The following is a 20,085-nucleotide window of genomic DNA, read 5'->3' on the forward strand; positions in this document are numbered from 1 at the left end:
TAGTTGGGTGTTGCCAGAGACTTTGCAGCAATCTGGTCTTGACAATCGAATGGCCCTATAGCAAGCCTTTCTCCAGACAATATTGTCTACTGAGATCGGAAGCTCTTAATCTAAGTAAATGAGATCTGGCTACACCCTCTAAAGCAGCCACCTAATGGCACAGTGGGGAAGTAACTTGCCTAGGGAGCAAGAGGTTGCCTGTTCAAATCCCCGCTGGTATGTTTCCCAGATTATGGGAAACTCCTATATCGGGCAGCAGTGATACAGGAAAGTGCTGAAAGGCATCATACTGCATGGGAGATGACAATGGTAAATTCCTCCTGTATTCTACCAAAGAAAACCACAGGGTTCTGTGGTCGCCAGGAGTCAACACCGACTCGACGGCACAACAACATCTTCTAAACAAAAAGGGATATACAGATTACTTCTAGTACGAAGAAAAGCAGTGAAGAAATGCATTGTAATAAAATAAATTCCTCCTGTCTAGTGCAAGGTGAGATAAAGAGCTGTCAGCTAGTGTCCTGACAGAGTCCCAAAATGGGAAACGATGAAGTAATTAATTGGACATTCACTCAACCGCTGGGAGCAGGGTAGGAAATTGCCCAGCCTGTGTAGGAAAGCTGGGGAGAGCACTCCTGATTTTTGATCGTGTGCTTGCAAACATTAAGGTAGAAGGCGAGAAGAATGATCATGTCCGAGGCGGCAGCTGGGGTAAGATGGCTCTTCCTTCTGCCTTGGCAAAACTTGACCATGTTAAACCATCTTCTCCATATTATTCTACATGAACTACTTTGAGAGCTTTTTTGTTGAAAAGTAATAGTAAAATGCTGGGGATGGAATCAGGATAGGGTGCGCTCACCCTCAGTCACAAGCACACGACAGAAAACCGGGAGTGTGCTGACTCTCGTATCCAGGCTGAGCGGGCGCTCCTCCTAGCCTGCCAGGGGTCATGTGAAACGAGCCTTGTGTCTGCATGTAGTTTTTACAACCACCTGGTAAGGTAAGCATTATTATCCAAGCTAGGTAACTGAGGCCAAGAGGGCGTCGCTTGCTTAAGGCCGCTTAGAGAGTTCACGATGCAGCCAAGGTTTGCACTGGGGAAGTCTCTAGCAGCATGCTACACCAGTTCTCTGGTAACAGCATCTTGTTTCACACAGGGGCCCACCAGATGTATATGTGCTTTCAAGCACTCTGTGAAGCACTCTGGGTTCTTGAAAGCACATATACATCTGGTGGGCCCCTGTGTGAAACAAGATGCTGGACTAGATGGGCCTTGGGCCTGATCCAGCAGGGCGGTTCTTATGTTCTTACCTTTGTTATAATTATAGTTGTAATTAACATTCCTTTCTTAATAATGAAGCACTTTAGTATGTGTGCTACCCAAAATATTTACTTCAAAGAGCGCACTTAATGGCTAGCTAATATATCAGATAACTTCTAAACACTGCCAGTCTGTGTAGATGGACCTATGGTTTGAATCAGCAGACGGCAGCTTCCTATGTTCCTATTTTCCTATATTAAAACCCACCTTTTTTTAATTCTTTGTTTATCAGGTGGAATTGCCAAAGTTTTTTTGGTCTTCTCCCTGCTGTTCATTTTATCCTTCTCCCATTGCTGTTCTGCGGGAACGTCAAATGAGCTTTCAGCTTAACAGTGATTAACCTTTAATGGTTGGTTCCAAACAAAATATCACTGCATTAATGACATTTTGTCGAATAACTTAATGTTCTGAAGGGAATGTGCTCCCCAGAACTCTTGTAAGTCCTGCACATGTAACATCCTTTGTTTGTTCTTGACATCATCATTTCATTTAATTTATTTGGCACATTTCTATACGGCCCCCATATTGAAATTTTTGGGCAGTGTACAGTCTAAAGCACAACAATTAAAACATTATAGCAAAACAATTTAAAATATAGATAACTCTAAAACTTAAAATTGTAAATTAAAAGCCTGATTAAACAGGTATGTTTTCAGATTCTTCTTAAAATCGGGTGCATTTTCTTCTAGGCAAGAAAATGCAGCTGTCATTGCCTTAGGGTTAGAAAATTTTTGGTTTTGTTTGCACTTGTGGATGGATGTGTCGGGGCTGAGTTGTGGGGAGTGGCCACTAGGTGGCACAAGGCTAGCAGCTGCAACCAGAAGAGCCAGGCAGTGAGTCAGGGCTAAGGGATCAAAGCTGGTAGCCGAAGGTCAGGAATGTGCCAGAGGTCAAGCCAAGCAGACAGAGCAAGGAAGAACACACACACCAGCCTTGAAACTGAGCTTGAAACTGAGGCAAGGCCTGTTTCGGACAGGAAGGTGCTTATACTCTTCCTGTCTGCAGGGAGCTTTGGCCCCCCAGCTATTTTTGGACTAAAGTAAGGTAAGGTAAAGTGTGCCGTCAAGTCGATTTTGACTCCTGGCACCCACAGAGCCCTGTGGTTTTATTTTGGTAGAATACAGGAGGGGTTTACCATTGCCTCCTCCCGCGCAGTGTGAGAGGATGCCTTTCAGCATCTTCCTATATCTCTGCTGCCCGATATAGTACCAGCGGGGATTCAAACGGGCAACCTTCTGCTTGTTACTCAGGCATTTCCCTGCTGTGCCGTTAGCCACAGTGATCTTGTCCAGCAGCATCTGGGGACTCAGGTTTGAGAACCCCTGGTTCCGAAAATTCTAATGGAGGGTATAGCTGTCTATCAGAAGTTATAAACTGAACCTTTTATATTTAGAGGCAGTATGGGGTGTATCAGTTGCTGGGGAGGGGGAACAGCGGGAGAAGGTGGCCACCTTGATTGAGAGAGGTACTGAAACGCAATTTGGCTGTCTGAATCTCTGGCACCTCCCTTTAAATTCGAGGGCCTACACAGCCCCTTTAAAGTGGAGGAGGAGAGGCCTACACAGAGGCCATGTGTGTGCTGGCGCCGCACAGTGGCAGCTGGGTGATGCCCCACTGGCATGTGGGCATAGCTCGCGGGGGGGGGGGGGCACTGGGATGGTGATGAGCAGAGTAGGAACAGGCACAGACCTCTGCTTTAAAGGGGCTGTGGTAACCCTCAAATTTCGAGGGAAGTGCCGATGATTTGGACAGTCGAATCTCGTTCCAGCACATCCCTAACCTTGTTGCTTTGCTGGTGGATTTAAAAAAGTAATCTGGCCGGCCAGCATGGAACACAGAATGTCGCTCTTTTGACTGAGACCAGTGTTCCCTCTATGGTGTGCGCATGTGCGTGTGCTCACATGTTTTTTGATGCCTGCTTAGTTAATTTTAGATCCCGCTCAGGTTGAATCAGGAAGGCCCTACTCTGAATGCATGTGTCCACACACTGCCTAGATACTGCTGCCCAGAACAAAATGCATTCTACACAATAATGAAAAAATTAGAGAGAACACTGACTGAGACCACAGAGCTCTTTTTAGGTTCCTAATCTTTAAAAACAACAACAACAAAAACTTTCCCAGCTTCTGAAAAACACTGTTTTCCCAGGTTTAACATCCTTGATTTCCTGCCCGAGGATCTTTCATGTTCTCTTCCTTGTCACAATTTTTTTTTAAAGTTTCTCTTGTTTTGGATTATTGGTTTTTCAGTGAAGGGTATGTTATATCACCCCTTTTATAATCTCCCACAAACTGGAGGCAGCCTCTGTGGCTTTGAATGTTCATGATGCCATTACAAGCCACAATTTTTTCTTAACAGTGTGTGTGGTGCATATGCAGGCAGTTCCTCTTCAGGAGTTAATTAATCCAAAATTTACTCAAAATGTCATAGAATTAACTGTTGTTTGCTATCTGATTATTTTTATTGTTTAGTCACACTGCACAATAGGGTATTGATGAAGATGAAGAGTGGCATTTAATGAGCCTAATTCAATAATTGCATCGCTTTACATTTAATTATATTAGCTCTATGTTGATTTATGAGGGAGAAGTTCTGGTTCTGATTCTTCTAGGAAGGTTATTTCGCTGCAACTCTGTTTTAAAGCTTTGAGAATTGCTTGTAGAATAGTGATGGGAAGGGAGGTGGCAATCAAAGTTTTTTAAATACAGCCATCCCTCACCAACCAGGGTTTTAAATATCCGTGAATGAATATTGTGACCGGTCTTGCCAACCGCTACCAGAGTATCCACGTTTGGACAAAAAGCTGTCTACCCAGCTCCCACACGATTACTCTCTCCTCCTCCTCCTCCTCCTCCTCCTCCTGGTTAGAAGGCAGCTGGTCTTGTGGTAGCAAGCATGACTTGTCCCCTTAGCTAAGCAGGGTCTCTGCCCTGGTTACATAGGAATGGGAGACTAGAAGTGTGAGCACTGTAAGATATTTCCCCTCAGGGGATGGAGCCACTCTGGGAAGAGCAGAAGGTTTCAAGTTCCCTCCGTGGCAGCATCCCCAAGATTGGGCTGAGAGAGATTCCTGCCTGCAACCTTGGAGAAGCCGCTGCCAGTCTGTGAAGACAATACTGAGCTAGAGGGACCCATGGTCTGACTCTGTATATGGCAGCTTCCTATGTTCCTACTTTGCTCTTTGCAAAAATAAGACTGCCAATTGGGGACATGCACGGCTCTCCTTCCCTGGCTGGGTATGCTTTCGACCATGTTTAGGGTCATGTGAACAGCCCTGTCATTTAGTATTCTGGGATGCATGCAAAGAAATGTGTAGGCATTTGCAAGCAATTCCATATATGCACTTGGTCTCTCCACCCGTGTCTTTGTTGGCTTGAAAAAAATGATTATGAGTGTGTGCCTGGAAAAATCCTAAGAACTTTGCTGTGAGGTCTGTTCCCTCACAGCAGTGGTGATTCTCTTTATTGAGCAGGGGGAGAGCAACTGGCCCTATCCACCCCCAGCACAGCATCTCTCCAGTGGCTGCTGGTGGTGTCTATCTTATGTTTCTTTTTTAGATGGTGAGCCCTTTGGGGACAGGGAGCCATTTTATTTCTTTATTTATATCTATGTAAACTGCTTTGGGAACTTTTTATTGAAAAGTGGTATATAAATATTCGTCATTTTTGTATTCCCTCTCCAGGAGAGTAGTCACAGGAAGGCCTGCATGGGCCTGCCCCCCTCTGGGATATTCCAGATCTTTCCCTGAACATTCAGCTGTTCTTTTCTTTTCAGTGAAAATCTGTGGCCCTTTTACTTGTGGAGATACAAATAGTAGTAGCAGTTACCCAATTGCTCACTAAGTCATACAATTAACTAAGTTTAGACATATTGCATTTATGTTCTGGCTGCTTTGCAATTATTCCTTGCCCCTTTAGGCCTTCTCGCCAGAAATTTCTGACTATGGGCCTGTTTATCTCCCTCCCACCACACACATTTTTCCATCATTTGCAAATTCTGTGTGTCTGCCTTTAGATACAAATGATGTGTACTGATGCAAGTGGACACAATAGCATGAGGTCATTTTGAGGGCCATTTCCCTGCTGTTGTAGATAATTGGACATTTAGAGCTAGACTTGAACTCTGCTGTATTTAGCGGTTCCTTGTACTTTTATATAGCCCCTTTTTGTGATCTGTGTTAAATGGATACCTATAAATAGCTTTGGCAAATGACTTCGCCAAAGGGATAACAAACAAAGGGGGCTTGACCGCATGTTGGTCTCTTAACATTTGCATGGATTATATTGAACTGGATCCTCCCAAGGACACATAAATGTTGATTTGTGTCTGCCTTTCGGCATCAGCAAAGACCTCGGGTGCTAATTGCTCCATCCTCCTGACCTTCTCCTCTTCCTCCCCCCAAGTTGTTGGGAATGATGTCACTATTGCTGTGATTCAGTCTCCCAAACTTTTGCATTCATTCTCATTCCCTCTCCTCCTCTTCCTCCCTCAAAAAAGAGACCTTTAGAACAAAGTGGTGTTTTTACAACTGCTTCCTACTGATAATTGTTCTTGCAGAATGCATGACACAGCCTAGCCCATGGGTAGCAAATGACACATTTCCCATTCTTTGTGGTCACAGGCATCTAAGCATTCCCAGTTATTGCGGTAGGCAGGCCTCAGATTTACACTTTGCTTTGCTGTTTGGTAGGGCTGTGCATTGACCAAATTCATCAGGTCCGATCAGATATCGATACGAGACAAGTGTCTATCAACTGATAATTTTACAAGCCAGGATCAAGTCATTCTATGTATCAGGGTTGATGCATTGGTTCATAGGATATAATGGGAAATCACCACAATGTCTATCTGTAAAATATTATTAAGTCAAGTCAGAGTGAGATTAAAGGTATGCTAGACCTTTCTTATTAAGTTTATCTACTGCCTAATAACAATCTCTAGATGGTTTACAAAAATAAACCAATTAAAGCAGTTAAAGCCACAATTAAATTTTAAAATTAAAACACCTGGTTAAAAAGATGTGTCATTAAAACACACATAGAAAGAGCAAAGCTCGTATTCTGGCTGAGAGCTCATTCCAAAACTCAAGGGCTGGCTACAGAGAAGGCCTGGCTCTGAGTCACCCTCAGATGAGCTGGTGACAACTGCAAGTGAACCTCTCCCGATGACCTTAACAAGCCATGGGGGTCATGTGGAAGAAGTTGCTCTCTTAAATAACCTGGGCATCAGTCATTAAGGGCTACATAGGTAATTACCAGCATCTTGGATTTCACCCAGAACTGCTCTGGCACCCGGTGTGATGCTTTCAGCCCAGAGGTGATGTGGTGTCTCAAAGTTCTCCCAACCTGGCTGCTGCATTTTGCACCAACTGGAGCTTCTGAATTACTTTCAGAGGGACCCCTACATAAAGTGGGTCTAGGTTTAGCTCTAACCACGACACCAGCCTGGCTCTCTTTCAGCAAGATGCCATCATTGTTATTGAATTTGTGAATCTTGGGGACCCAGTGATTGGTCCTTTGTGATTTGTGAATCATTGGGGACACCAATGCAGTGTGCACACTTCTGCCAAATCCTTGCCAGTGAAGGCCAAGCCTCTTGTCAGTGCAGCTCTGTCCACAAGTGAAGCACTTTCCTATAAGAGCGTTTTGGCAACACTTCACTTACATGGAAGAAAACAGCATGGTACCCTTGGACCAGTGGGGATCAAACCCTTTCTGTGACTCAGTTTATTGAGGCTCAATTCTGCTGTCGGCTTCAGAGCTCCACCCTTAGCTCTGCCTAGCCCCATGCGTGGTTTTGCTTCTGGGTCATGCCAGGGTGTGATGTAGCTAGGGATCTGGATTTTATATATGTAGGTCATGGCGGCGGCAGCTTTATACCTACATTTGAAGGGTTGGCTAGGAACAGATATGAGACCAACAAGGTTATGTTTAGTTCTGTGTATTCTGAAAACTGTAATAAAGCCTCTCCCTGTTGTTACAATGGTAAAACAATTGTCCAAGGGTGTGTCTGTGTGCAGCTCTTGTCAGAGGTTGGATCTGCTTGTACAGCCCCTCTGATCTTTGTGTGCCATTTAGCAAAGGATCTTCTATTGTGTTGGTCTCCTGTCCACTTCAGGGCAGGGCAAACTTGGCCCTCCAACTGCTCTTGAACACAACTCCCATCATCTTCCGCCACAATAAATTGTGGCTGGGGGTGCTGGTAGTTGTCGTCCAAAAACAGGTGGTGGGCCAAGTTTGCCCACCCCTGTTCCACAGTGATGACAGACACAGGTTGGATACAGGATATGGATACTGACAGCGAGAGTAAGATTAGTGCTGGAATAGATTCCACCTTCTAACTAGGCCAATGGAGATACTTCCCAAGAAGCATTTATGCTGACAGCACCTGTTCTTTGCTTGTAAAAAACTAAAAACAAAACCCAGCTTTTTACACGCTCTTGACTTGAGGCAGAAGTAGGCCCTTCTGCAAGAGAGACTCTCTAAAACTTCCAGAAAGGATGTGCATTAATATACACACAAGGTTGAATGCCCGTGTGATGTGCAAGTTTAAAAAACTATATATTCAGACAGTTGTGCCTTCTTAAAGGGGTGTCATCTCACTGACTTTATTAAAGTTGTGCCAGTTTAAGTGGTCAGTGAATAAATTTCTCCACCCACCCCCAATCTTGGTGTACAGGTTTTAAATAAAAGTTTAATTTAAAAATAGATCAGTAGAATTTGCTGAACTGCATCAGGTTAATTTTACAATTGTTTAAACTAAATCGTGTGTGTTTTCCTACTGAATTAACTTTTTTTGTTTAATGTTTAAATTGCAGTGTGCGAAAATGCCGATAACGGCCTTAAAATCAATGGGATGGGGGTTAGGTTCCCAGAGGATGGGAAATGGTCCAAAAAAGGACCCAAAGTGTGAAAAACGAAATACTGTGTTCTGCAGGTCTCCAGCTCTCCAGTCCCTTTGATTTTAATGGTTGCTGACCACACAAATGGCTGCTGTGCATGTGCCACCACAGCAGAAAGCTGCAGATAGGTACCTGATCTCCTCTCAGCACTGTGCCTGTGCTGTGCTGTGAATCAGTGATCGAATCATGATTTGTGCATATCCCTAATCTAAATCCAAGTACAATGTAATGCTCTAATAGGGCTAATGTTGTCCTCCTGAATGATCTGCCGTTCTAGTGGGTAAGTGGAAGAGCAGCATCAAAATGGTAGACTTGTTCTAAGGAAAGGTATACTTTTATCCTAAATTTCATGGAACAAAATGTGACCAACGTGCTTCATCTGTCTTTCTGTTCAGTGTGACTTAAGCATACCTGACCTCTTTGTTGATTGTGCCTGATGTCCTATTAGTGGAGGTGCTTGCAGGTCAATGCAATCTTTTGATTAAATGTTCCCTCCTATTAGTTTTTCCCAGAGAAGGATGTTGGTGGTATTTTGGTCGATAAGCTGAAAAGGATTCAGCATATTAAATCGGCTTGGTGTTAAATTTAATATATTGGTGTCTCCCAGACTTTTGATCACTGAAGTACCCTTCCTTTTCTGAATTAAAATTGGAGGCACTTGTTAACAATAGGGGAAAAGTTTTTATGATGATGATGATGATTATTGTTGATTTAATGTTAATATTATTTTAAAAGTATAGATTTTTTCCATAAAATGTTTTACAATAATATTTAAAAATCAGAATGTTTAATGACTTGTAAGAGCGGGGAAATGCTTGACTATCAAGCAGAAGGTTGCTGGTTCGAATCTCCGCAGGTACTATATTGGGCAGCAGCGATATAGGAAGATGCTGAAAGGCATCATCTCATATTGCGCGGGAGGAGGCAACGGTAAACCCCTCCTACCGAAAGAAAACCACAGGGCTCTGTGGGCACCAGGAGTCAAAATCGACTTGACAGCACACTTTACCTTTAAGAATTGCCTGCCTTGTAAAGAGCTTGCCCTCTGTGTTCCTACATGAGTCACTTATCAGGTTGTTCCTCTTGATTGAAAGAAAACAAATTTGAGGAGTGGATCAGGGATGCTTCCCACCGAATTGGTTCTTGGGGCTCGTAAGAGCTTGTTTGATTTCTTGTGGCATGTTAGCAGTTCTCTTGTGGCTCGCAATTTGGGAATCAATGTACTGCATGATGATCAGTAGTACAATATTTATAGTACTGGTTGCTGCCTTGGGAGGCAGTTTTCCTTCTCATATATCTTCATGGTACATATTACTATTTTGCTCCCTTTGGCTACTGTGCAGAGATCCTCTTTAGGCATGCATGAACAGAAGCTCTGCTGAATGAGAAAAGCAGCTTGGGATGTGGCATTCAGGTTGCTTCTTAAGGGGGCAGGTAAGCAGAAGTGAAAGTACTGTAGTGGGTGTAGATAGGATTCTCTGGTACTCTGATAAATAAATTTAAATAAATCTAATAAATATTCCTTTTTAGGAAATGTGGTATGGAAATGGAATAGATAAATAAATAGTCTCTGGATTGGCCCAGTTTGGCCCAGTTACGTTAGTGCAAACCCTCCTGAAATTTCGCGAGATCCGAGTCTGCATAACAAGACTCAAGCCTGCAGGCACGGTTTGAACGCAAGGATCTGCCTTATCAGCTCATTATTGTCTACGCTGACTGGTGGCAGCTTATCTTGTGGCTTGCCTAACAGGTAGTTTATGGCAGAAGTGAAATTTGAACCAGGAACTTTCTTCTTGACAGTCTACTAGCTGCTATGAACTAGTCCTCAGGAAGTCAGTATTGGCTTGACCAAAGGAAGTACCTCCTGATAATCTTAGGGCCACTGCTTATGATATTGCCCTGGGCCTCCAGGGTGGAGGGTGATATGCAAGGGTAAATAAATACTGAAGTACAAAATGTACACACGGCCCATCGGCTATGAAAGGCACGCACATGTAGAAATTAATTTTCACTATGATACACGCAAGCTAGGAACTGACTGTTCTGCTTGCTGCTTAGTATTTTAAAAGGAATTGTACTAACTCTGCATTTTGTAGTTGGGATCCAAATAGTCAAGGCATTGTAAGGAGCAGTCCTCAGTTAATAGGTCTGATGTTCTTAACAGTGTTGCAACATTCTGTTGATAACATGAATAGCTAAGAACGTTTGGATCACCTGAAAAGCTTCCTTGAGTCAACTGCGCAGCAAGACAAACAGAAGCAGGAGAGCTGAGAGACCTTGCAGAGATCTTGTATATGATGGGAGTACAGTATCTCTTCCAAGATGCTGCTTGCTGAGATAAGCATACGCATCATCCAACAATTATGCCTTCTTTCCTCCAGTAACATTGTTCATTTGAAAATTTATCTATCTATCTATCTATTTTTAATATTTATATCCCGTTCTTCCTCCAAGGAGCCCAGAGCGGTGTACTACATACTTAAGTTTCTCCTCACAACAACCCTGTGAAGTAGGCTAGGCTGAGAGAGAAATGACTGGCCCAGAGTCACCCAGCAAGTCTCATGGCTGAATGGGGATTTGAACTCAGGTCTCCCCGGTCCTAGTCCAGCATTCTAACCACTACACCATGCTGACTCTCTTAAAATATGTGCAATTAAAATTTAATCGAATGAGAACCCTTGTTCCTAAGCTCAGTGGCTGACATCCTGACCAAGGATCTGCTTGTGGAATGAGCAAATATTTATTTTATTTTATGTATTTATTATGCGGTGGAGCAGGAAGTTAACCTGGCTGCACTGAAAATGGGGGTTGTGCAAGAGTGCTTTTGTGCTATAGTGCTCTTGCATAAAAGTTCCCATTGGAATAAGGAGGTGTGATGCCGATGTGCAACTGTTGTGTAACCAGCACTACTAGCTAGCACAACAGTTTTGCACTATCGTAAAGTTCTTCTGCAAGTGATTTGTTACTCGGGATGCCAGCCACTGTGTCCCCTCCCCCCAAAAAACCTTATGTATTTTAAAAAATATATCTGTAGGGTTAGCCATTGTCACATTTTGGTTTTAAACTTCTTGGTTGTGACTCCCTTGAATGGTATTTGTGTACTCAATTTTTTTTATCATGACATGGCTGTCTTCCCTTCTGTAATTGAATTGATTCTTCTTTCTTCCTTCCCCTCCACTTCATCCTCCTGGTGCTTCAGTGGTTCAATTTAACAGTATTGGTAGACTGCAAAGGAAAAGCCAGTCTGAATGTGTTGCTCTGCACAACCCCGTGCTAAGGGCATAGGCTGACGTTTACATATTACTACTCTGCAAACCAATAAATATGCCCTTTCTGCTTATTTCCAACCAGTAAAACTAGATCTGTCTCTTTGTCATGTTCTGTTGATGCTGCGTGTGTCTGGTTAGCCTCTGCTTTCCATGGGGTGCTGCAGTCTCTGCAGGGGCGCCCCAGAGAGCATCAATGGGCTGGAGTCTTGTGGTAGTTTGATGGTTGACTTGCGGATCTGCCGGCAAGCTTGGCTTTCAGTTCTGCATCCCATGACTTCTTCCGGGGGAGCTTTGATCTTCACTCACCCATGCAATGCACAGAAGAAACTAAGCCAACTTCCCAGCCGGTAGAGATGCAGTGGGACAATGTGTGCTGCTTCACCAGCGGTCTTGTTTCAGTTTATTGAACATTACGGTGCAGCCCAGGCTGTCTTGTGTGGAGTCAAAACACTGGTCCATCTTGTCCAGTGTTTGACTGTCAGTGGGTTTCCAAAAGGGGGTTTCCATCATCGGACTGGCAGTGGGTTTCCAAAGCTGAAGGCACTCCAGCCCTAACTTAAAGGTCTTTAAAGTAACAGGGTTGCGGGAGAAGGTGGGAGGTGCTGTGCATTGATCCTGGGACCTCTTTCACCCAAAAGCTTGTGCTACAAGCCCTCCCACATTTCTCTGCAGCTTCCATTCTCTGGCTTCCAGGAGTGTCTCTGTTCAGCTATTCTTAAGAAGAATATGCAGCTGGTAATCAATCCATGCGTTGCTGAAAACTTGGAGCAAACTGGGAGACCCTAAGGCTGTTTTTGAAAATGGCAGCAGTGCCTCCCCTCGGGCCTCGTCCTTTCTGTAACATCTAGTGAAGATGCATTACGGTGTCGTCACACAGTGAGTTTCGCGGCCCCTGCTCTACTTCATTCCCTGCCGGGGGACAGGAAAAACTCAGCACAATGATTTGTAGTGTGTTGCCTCGTGTGTTCCGTTTCACTAGAAGCTATGGGCAAAGGGAGAGAACTAGAAGACTGCTAATTTTTGGTGCCAGCCTCGCTTCTCTGTAATGTTGAGTTCTGCCATGAAATCAGTGCTTTTTGTTGGTTAGAATGTTGGTTTGAAATGCTAAGCAACCTTTTGCTAAATCCCAAGAGACCTTAAATGCGCATGTTTTGTGTGTGTTTGAAAAACCCTCACTGCCATCCTTTAACAAACGAAGATAACCAGCCGCCCTATTCATGTGCTTTCAGAATAAAATGCTTTTGCTTCCTTTCCCAGTTGCCAGTCAAATAGTGATACAGCAGGCCCAAGTATGCATTAAGTTCCTTAACCCTCCATCACAGACATGCTGCTTGACCTCAGCGACCTCCTCCAGGTATTGTATCTGCTTTGTTTAAATGTTCTATTCAAACGTTAACCCTTGCAAACAAATATAAGAAGAAAGCTAGTAATGTTGGTGCTATTTTGGAAGCTTTAATTATTTCTCTCTCTTGGTTTAGCTGCACTGGACAGGAAAATCACAGGGATTGTAAATCAGGGATAATTGTTCTGTGCAATTAGAGATCAAGTGTTTGGTGTCTTTCGCTCTCTTCTGCAAATAACAAACCAACAGTTGATATAATTGTGATGCAAATGGTTATGCTGCTGGTGCAAGGTCAGATTCTGCACAGTGTTCAAACTAATTTTTTATTATAAAAATATTGAAAAAAACGGACTGATGAGATAAAGAGCACATTTCAAAGCCAGAGAGAGAATATTTTAGCAAAGCCTTTGTGGGCTAACTTGAAAGAGAGAATTATGACAAATGGTACAAAATGCAGGCTGCAGTGATTAGAGTAATAAAATTAAAATACCTAAAAAGATACCCCTGATAAACTGAGCAACAGATCTTTTAAAATTACTATTTTGAGTTCTGTTTATAAAAACTGCAGGTGGCAAGCATGAGCTTAAGAGGCATTCCCTCTTTTCCTACACAGGAGAGCTGGTCTTGTAGTAGCAAGTATGAATTGTCCCCTTTGCTAAGCAGGGTCCACCCTGGTTTGCATTTAAATGTGAGACTACATGTATGAACACTGTAAGATATTCCTCTTAGGGGATGGAGCTGCTCTAGGAAGAGCATCTGTATGCTGGCGTGCAGAAGGTTCCAAGTTCCCTCTCTGGCATCCCCAGATAGGGCTCAGAGAGATTCTTGCCTGCAACCTTGGAGAAGCCACTGCCAGTCTGTGCAGACAATAACAATACTGACTAGATGGGCCAAGGGTCTGACTTGGTACGAGGCACCTCCCTATGTTCCCATGTACCTCCTTCTGCAGCACATGCGTGTGCCATTTAAAAAGAAAGGGCATGTGCTGCTTGCCTCAGAATTATTGTGATTATCCAAGATTGTGTAGAAAAGCATGACACCACATGCAAATTAATCAGCTGATTAATTGACTGAAACCCGTACAATTAATCATCTAAGATGTCTTTAATGGGAATCAGCCCTCTGCAAAATGGATGCCCGTGGTGCTCCCATTTTTCTTTTCATAGATATTTGGGATGATGGTTGGCTAAGCTTCAGGCTATGGCCCTTGGTGAATTTGCACCAGAATGTTTGAACTGAAGTACTCAAGGTGGTTATTTCGTACAAGTATATATGAAGGACTGTCATCCCAATAGTTATAGATGTATGTTGCGTTGCTTATGTGTCTGCCCCATATCTAGCTATATTCTCAGCTGGTGGGTGGAGGTTATTTTTATCCTCCCCAGCTGTCTTTAGTAACTGGCATCCCCCAGTCGGCCATGCGGGACTTCAGAGAACCTTCTGGAATTGCAACAATTTCATAAATTTGATTCTTAAAGTGACTAACATTCTAAAAATACAGTCTATTCTGACAGTGTGCCAGAGGAGAGTGGAATTTCATTCAAACCACTTGTCATTATATGAGCTACTATACAACATTATAAATCTTTGCAAGGTGATTTTGTGCTCACTAGCAGCCAGGCAGAATTATTACTAGTTAGTGGGCACCATCCAGAGACTAGTACTTGGCGAACAGAAGTTGTTCCACTGTTCTGTGCAATATAATGAGGAATCCAGGCTGTTGTATAGGTGGTGTCGAAATAACAAGAGTGGGTTCTATCTAAATGCAGGGGATATGTGCAAGCCAAGCCACAACATAGGCTTGTTTTTAATCTAGCTTAACACAGCTCAGTGAAAAGCTCAACTCTTTTTAATTAGTACAAGATTGCTTTGCTGTGTAATGTATGACTTGTGTATTTTTTTTTAAAGCTTGGATATAACTCTTCAAGTATCCCTAACATTATTATAATCAGGACTCTGGCAAATTTCTGAATTTTCTGTGGTCATGGAAAATTATAGCCACTATTGTCTTGAAAGGCATTGCACTCTGGTTCAGTTCCCTTGAACTCGCTTGGAGAGGTCTTACTCTCAAACATTTGTAATGGCTTTTTGTCAAACACAATAAAACTTGTGGTGCATGTCTTGCGTCCAAAGTGTGTGATCATCATTATATTGGGGGGTCAGGAAGGAATTTTTACTTGGGTTTTCAGCTGTTAGTTGCACCTGAACTCATTGACACCCTCATGCATATCAGACAATGTACTTTTTCCTGGATTATACTAGTGAGATTGCCGGTATGGGATTTTAATTTAATGTTCTTCCATATATAAAAATAAGCTCTCAGCACACATTTAACTAGTGTGTTAGGAAGGGTGTGCCTAACATAGCATTCTCGCTATCATGCTGGTTTTATTTGGAAATTGAGTTTATATAGATAGGGTTCAGTTCTACTAGCCCACATGCTGATAGTGTGTGTTAGCACCCTGTATCTCCCCCCACCCCAATGTACGGTTACTTGCTTCAGTTGCTTGAATTGCAGAGCAAAATTAAGTGCCCTTAGACTGTGTCTGGTCTGCAAAAGATTTCCCTTGGCTGTCGTAGCTCTGCAACTGCTCCTTCACCAGAGGCTCATGGAGGGTATTCATCACTGTTGAGGTGGTGCTTTCCCCTGGAACAGTTTACCTACGGAGCCATTGCTTTGTGGTGAACTGGGTAAAGAGCTCCCTGTCAGCAGGGAAGCCCTCTTGCTCTTCCAGTCCAGTCTGGGAGGGGAGGGTGGCCCACCACCCTCCTGGAGAAGCTTCTTGAAGGACCCTGTCTGTTGTTCTAGGGACAAGTGCTATCCCAACAAGTGGCTGTTGCTCGGTGTGGCTTACATCATTCATACAATACTGGGGAACCCTGTTATTCACGGAGGTTCTGTTCTGTGGGGTGGAGCTGCAGATAGCAAATCTGCAAATAACAGCATTGGGGCAATGGGAATTGGGAAGGGGGGTGAGGTTCCTGGAGGCCGAAAATCCACAGAAAATCAGACAAAAATGGTGGATTTTGTCATCCCCCCCCGATGGCCCCTCAAAGTCCTCTCTCATGCCCTACCATCACCCACGGTGCCAAAAATTGGCCAAAAAACAGTGTTTGCCTTGTTTTTGAGCCATAAAATAGCTCCCGATCTCTCAGGCAGTCAAAATGGCAGCTGAAAATTATCTCCGAGGTCATTCCCACCCGGACCTGTGGATATGCGGGTTTAACCCTTTTCGCTCTGCCCCCTGCCACATATACCGAGGTTGTGTGCTAATTACCCGACCGTAGATACGCGGAACCACGAGTGCTGAACCTGTGATTAAAGAGCTCCTCCTATAGATACAATTAAATAAGATACAATATCAGGTCTAAATTTTCAAAATTTTATAAGATACAGTGTGTGATTTTTTAAAAAACAAAAATAAGTAAAATTTAAAAAGTTAAAAGACCAGGCTAAAACCACAATTAAAAGTTACAAATTTTAAAAGTTTCAAATGAAAAATTATAAATAAAAATAACTAAAAACTTACCAGATATAATCAGTGGATAAAACATTAAAAAGTCTCCCTTAAAAGATGACTTTAATTGTTTGTTTTAGAGGGTAGATAGGCAGGCGTGGGGTGAGCCACCTACAAGCATCAACAGTCAAGGCCCTCAGAGTAGCCCCATTGCAAGATGTGTGAAGGTGAGCTGAAGGAAGATAGGAAGCTGCCATATACTGAGTTAGACCATTGGTCTATCTAGCTCAGTATTGTCTACACAGACTGGCAGTGGCTACTACAAGGTTGCAGGCAGGAGCCTCTCTCAGCCCTATCTTGGAGAAGCCAGGGAGGGAACTTGAAACTAGGGGTGTGCACGGACCAGTCTGGGGCCATGCAAGAGGCCTCCGGACCGGTCTGGAATTTGGTGGGGGGGGGAAGTGTGGCTTTAAGGGCGGGGGAGGTAGTACCCCCCCCACACGCCGCTCTTCCCTCTCCGGTGCTGGACTTTTCTAAAATGTTTTTGAGGCGGCAGAGTTCCTCCCTGCCGCCCCTGCCCCCGTCATTGTCTTCCAATTTTACAAGTAGTAAAAGCTGGTGCCACGCATGTGCCCGTTGCGGCGTGCGTGCACGCTGCATACGTCATTGTGACGTATGCAGCACGTGTGCCAGCAGCTGCGACGGGCACACACGCGCCGCAATGGGTGCATGCGTGGCGTCAGCTTTTACTACTTGTAAAATCGGGAGACAACAACGGGGGCAGGGGTGGCAGGGAGGAACTCTGCCACCCCAAAAACGTTTTAGAATAGTCCGGCACCGGAGAGGGAAGAGCGGCGGGGGTGGGGGTGGGGTAAGTACTACCCCCCCCGCCCTTAAAGCCACACTCCCCCCCAGTACCGGACCACGCCTCCGTGGTTCCATGCACATCCCTACTTGAAACCTTCTGCTCTTCCCAGAGCAGCTCCATCCCCTGAGGGGAAGATCTTCCAGTGCTCACACTTCTAGTCTCCCATTCAAATGCAGCCAGGGTGGACCCTGCTTAGCTAAGGAGACAGTTCGTGCTAGCTACCACAAGACCAGCTCTTCTCTCCATACCAGCTCTCCTCTCCGGTCTGTAAGGGTAAGTGCCAGTCTGGTAGAGCTGGACAGCTCCGGTCGCTACCTTAGGTATTTGCTGCAGCAGCAAAATAGGAGTTCAGTAGTTCAGTCTGTGAACTGTATTGAGCAGCTTTATGAATGCATTGGTGTCTTCCTCAATTAACATAACTTAGACCTGCCGGTCTTCATACTCTGTCTCCTTGTCCTGAGAGGAGTGGATTGCTACAGTCTTGTAGGTTTGGGGAGGAGAAAAGTCAAGAACAGAAGAGTTCAAAAATAGTTTTTGTCCCGAAACCCCATTCTGCAGGATGGAGCAAGGGTTTAAGAAGCTAGAACTGGAGGAAGTCCATAGTTTTGAAGAAGTCCTTGGGGCTCTGAAGCATACAGCACACACTTATTCACTGGGATGATTTCTCCAGCAGAGACAACCCCCAGTCTTTGGAGACTCTGGAGCTACTTGGCTTGGTGTAGTACAAGCTGAGAATATGTGATGTAGTTAAAGAAATAATTCAAAAAGTAACTGATAGTTAGAGAAGAGAGACTGAATGGATGTTGAAATGCCTCCTTGGGAAACCTTGATCTCTCCTGGCTGGCTATCACCTGCTGATAATTTCCCTCTCCCTGAAATACTGCTTTGTGAACTCCAGAATGAAACACTTGATCTTATTTTTACTGCGAGTTTTGCCCAGTTGGTTACCTGGTATGGTATCCGAGTGACTTGGATATCCCTGCAGACTGGAATTGTTTCTTTTGTTCTTGTTGATTATGATGCCTAGTTAAAATGTATATACGTTTTGTTCAGAATTTGTTGCCCTACTTTCCTGCAAAGCTCAACTTTTAATTTGCTAACCAGTGAGTGTTACTGTCATTAGCGTCCTGTCATTTGAGAGTTGAGCTATAGCAGAGTCTGGGACCTTTATGGGCTTATTTTTAAAACTAGGGCACACAGGAGCTGGGATAACAAACTTTCAGTACAAGTGGGAAAATTGCATGTTCTTCCCCTGTTTACCCCATCTCCATTTCTTTCCCCTTCCTCTGATGTTTCCCTTGTGTTTGTTTTGTTGATTGTACACCCCTTTGGGCAGCGACCTGTCAGTTCATTCTTTGTAAAGCATCATTCTGGATAGTGCAATATAAAAATAATAAAATATTTAGCATTTATGTGGCTCTTTTTGAACATTCAAAATACTGTACATATATTATCCCAGAAATCGTTACAACAAGCATACAAGGTAGGTCCTCCTAAAACTGCAGATGAGGAGCAGAGGCTAAGAAAACAGTGGCTTGGCTAAGTGAAGTGGCGGCAGAGGCAAACCTGGTTCTAGCCCACTATACTATCCCAACTTTCAAATAAAATCTCTTTCATAATCAGGATATGCCTCTTTCAGTAGGTGTTGTTTTCATTTTTAGGGTAGGAAAAGGCCTTGCAAAGTTAGCATGAACTGTAGGGGAGGAAACATCCTTGCCTTCAAAAAGATAGTGTGGAGCAACTAAACAATGAAACTTGCTTGTGTAACTTTAAAAAAATGATCTAAACTGCAAAAGTAAGCATTTTGGATAAATGCAAATGACCAGAATGAATGGGAACACTACAGACTACTTCACTGCAGATAGACCATGGCAGTGAATGGATGCTTGTACAAGATCAATAGCAAAGCATTGCAAATTGACCGAACATAGTAATAGATTTCTACTATTTAATTAAGTTAGAGTGCTGTGCAGTTATTTTTCCCTTTCCCTTTTCTGTATAGAAATGGGAGTGGGAGCAGGCCCGAGTTCTAAATTGTAAATACATCTTAATTCCAAAATGAAGCGTGTGTGTGTTCCAGCTGAAGCGTCAGTAACATCTGCTTGCCAAGGGAGTTGAAACCAATTTCTTATTGCTTCGTTTTTTTATGACTTTTTGCACTGGCATTAAACATGTATGAATTGTGGGGAAACGTCTCGCAGAGCAACTGAGTACTATGTGTGCAGTGCGTGCAGGCTGCTTCTCTCGATCAATGATAAAAACCAAACGCTGGGAAATTGTACTTATGAGGCTAGGCCCGAAAATCCCTCAAGTCCTTGATCTCAAGTGCTTGGTGTATAGCTAAGCGGTCTGTACTCCAGATGGAAGAAATGGGGTCAACTAGGGCTGGAGAGAGAGTTGTTTTTCTTTTCTTCTTCTTCAGATCTTGAAGATGGTATGATAGCATGGTCTGTGTGCTCATCCTGCTATCCTGTCTGCTTTAGTTTTTGATATTGATACTGCTTCCCATCCAGTGCTGCTTGGTGTGAGAGACCGAGTGGGTGCAGTTGGCTCCTTCTGCTGCTACCTGCCTGCTCCTGCTTCCCCTGTGAGGCTGCTGCCCCTGTGTAACATCTGTGGGGAGTGTGTGCAGGACTGGGGCCAGCTCCTGAGTGACTCAGCAGTTCCTGGGGTCACCTGCTCAGCTCTGGCCTTTATAGGAACACTGCCTGTGGCAGTGGGTCTGCCACTGGTGGGGTCTCTTTTTGGGGGGAGCCACTTTGGAGGATAACGAGTGTGAAGGCTAGGCTGTTTGGCTCAAGTTCCCTCGTGGGTGTGTGAAGGCGGGTGGGTATTTTAATTAGGCTTCTTCTTGGACTCTACTTGAATCCAACAGATTACTACATAGAGCGCATTTGAAGATCTATGCTCAGGCGATACGTGCGGC

General features: G+C 43.9%; 1 protein-coding gene across 4 annotated transcripts in view; it reads left to right on the forward strand.

Moving 5' to 3' along the window:
* BRF1 (BRF1 RNA polymerase III transcription initiation factor subunit) overlaps positions 1-20,085 on the forward strand; it is a 310,658-nt gene that overhangs the window by 81,211 nt on the left and 209,362 nt on the right. For all 4 annotated transcript variants that reach the window (XR_008307877.1, XM_053252511.1, XM_053252521.1 and 1 more), the window contains one exon: positions 12,814-12,845. Coding sequence is in view for 3 of the 4 variants with exons in the window: in XM_053252511.1 (XP_053108486.1) it covers positions 12,814-12,845 (32 nt within the window). In the remaining variant the exon portion in view is untranslated. The remainder of the gene's footprint in view (positions 1-12,813; positions 12,846-20,085) is intronic.

The sequence above is a fragment of the Hemicordylus capensis genome, chromosome 1, assembly GCF_027244095.1.
Source record: "Hemicordylus capensis ecotype Gifberg chromosome 1, rHemCap1.1.pri, whole genome shotgun sequence".
Taxonomy (NCBI): domain Eukaryota; kingdom Metazoa; phylum Chordata; class Lepidosauria; order Squamata; family Cordylidae; genus Hemicordylus; species Hemicordylus capensis.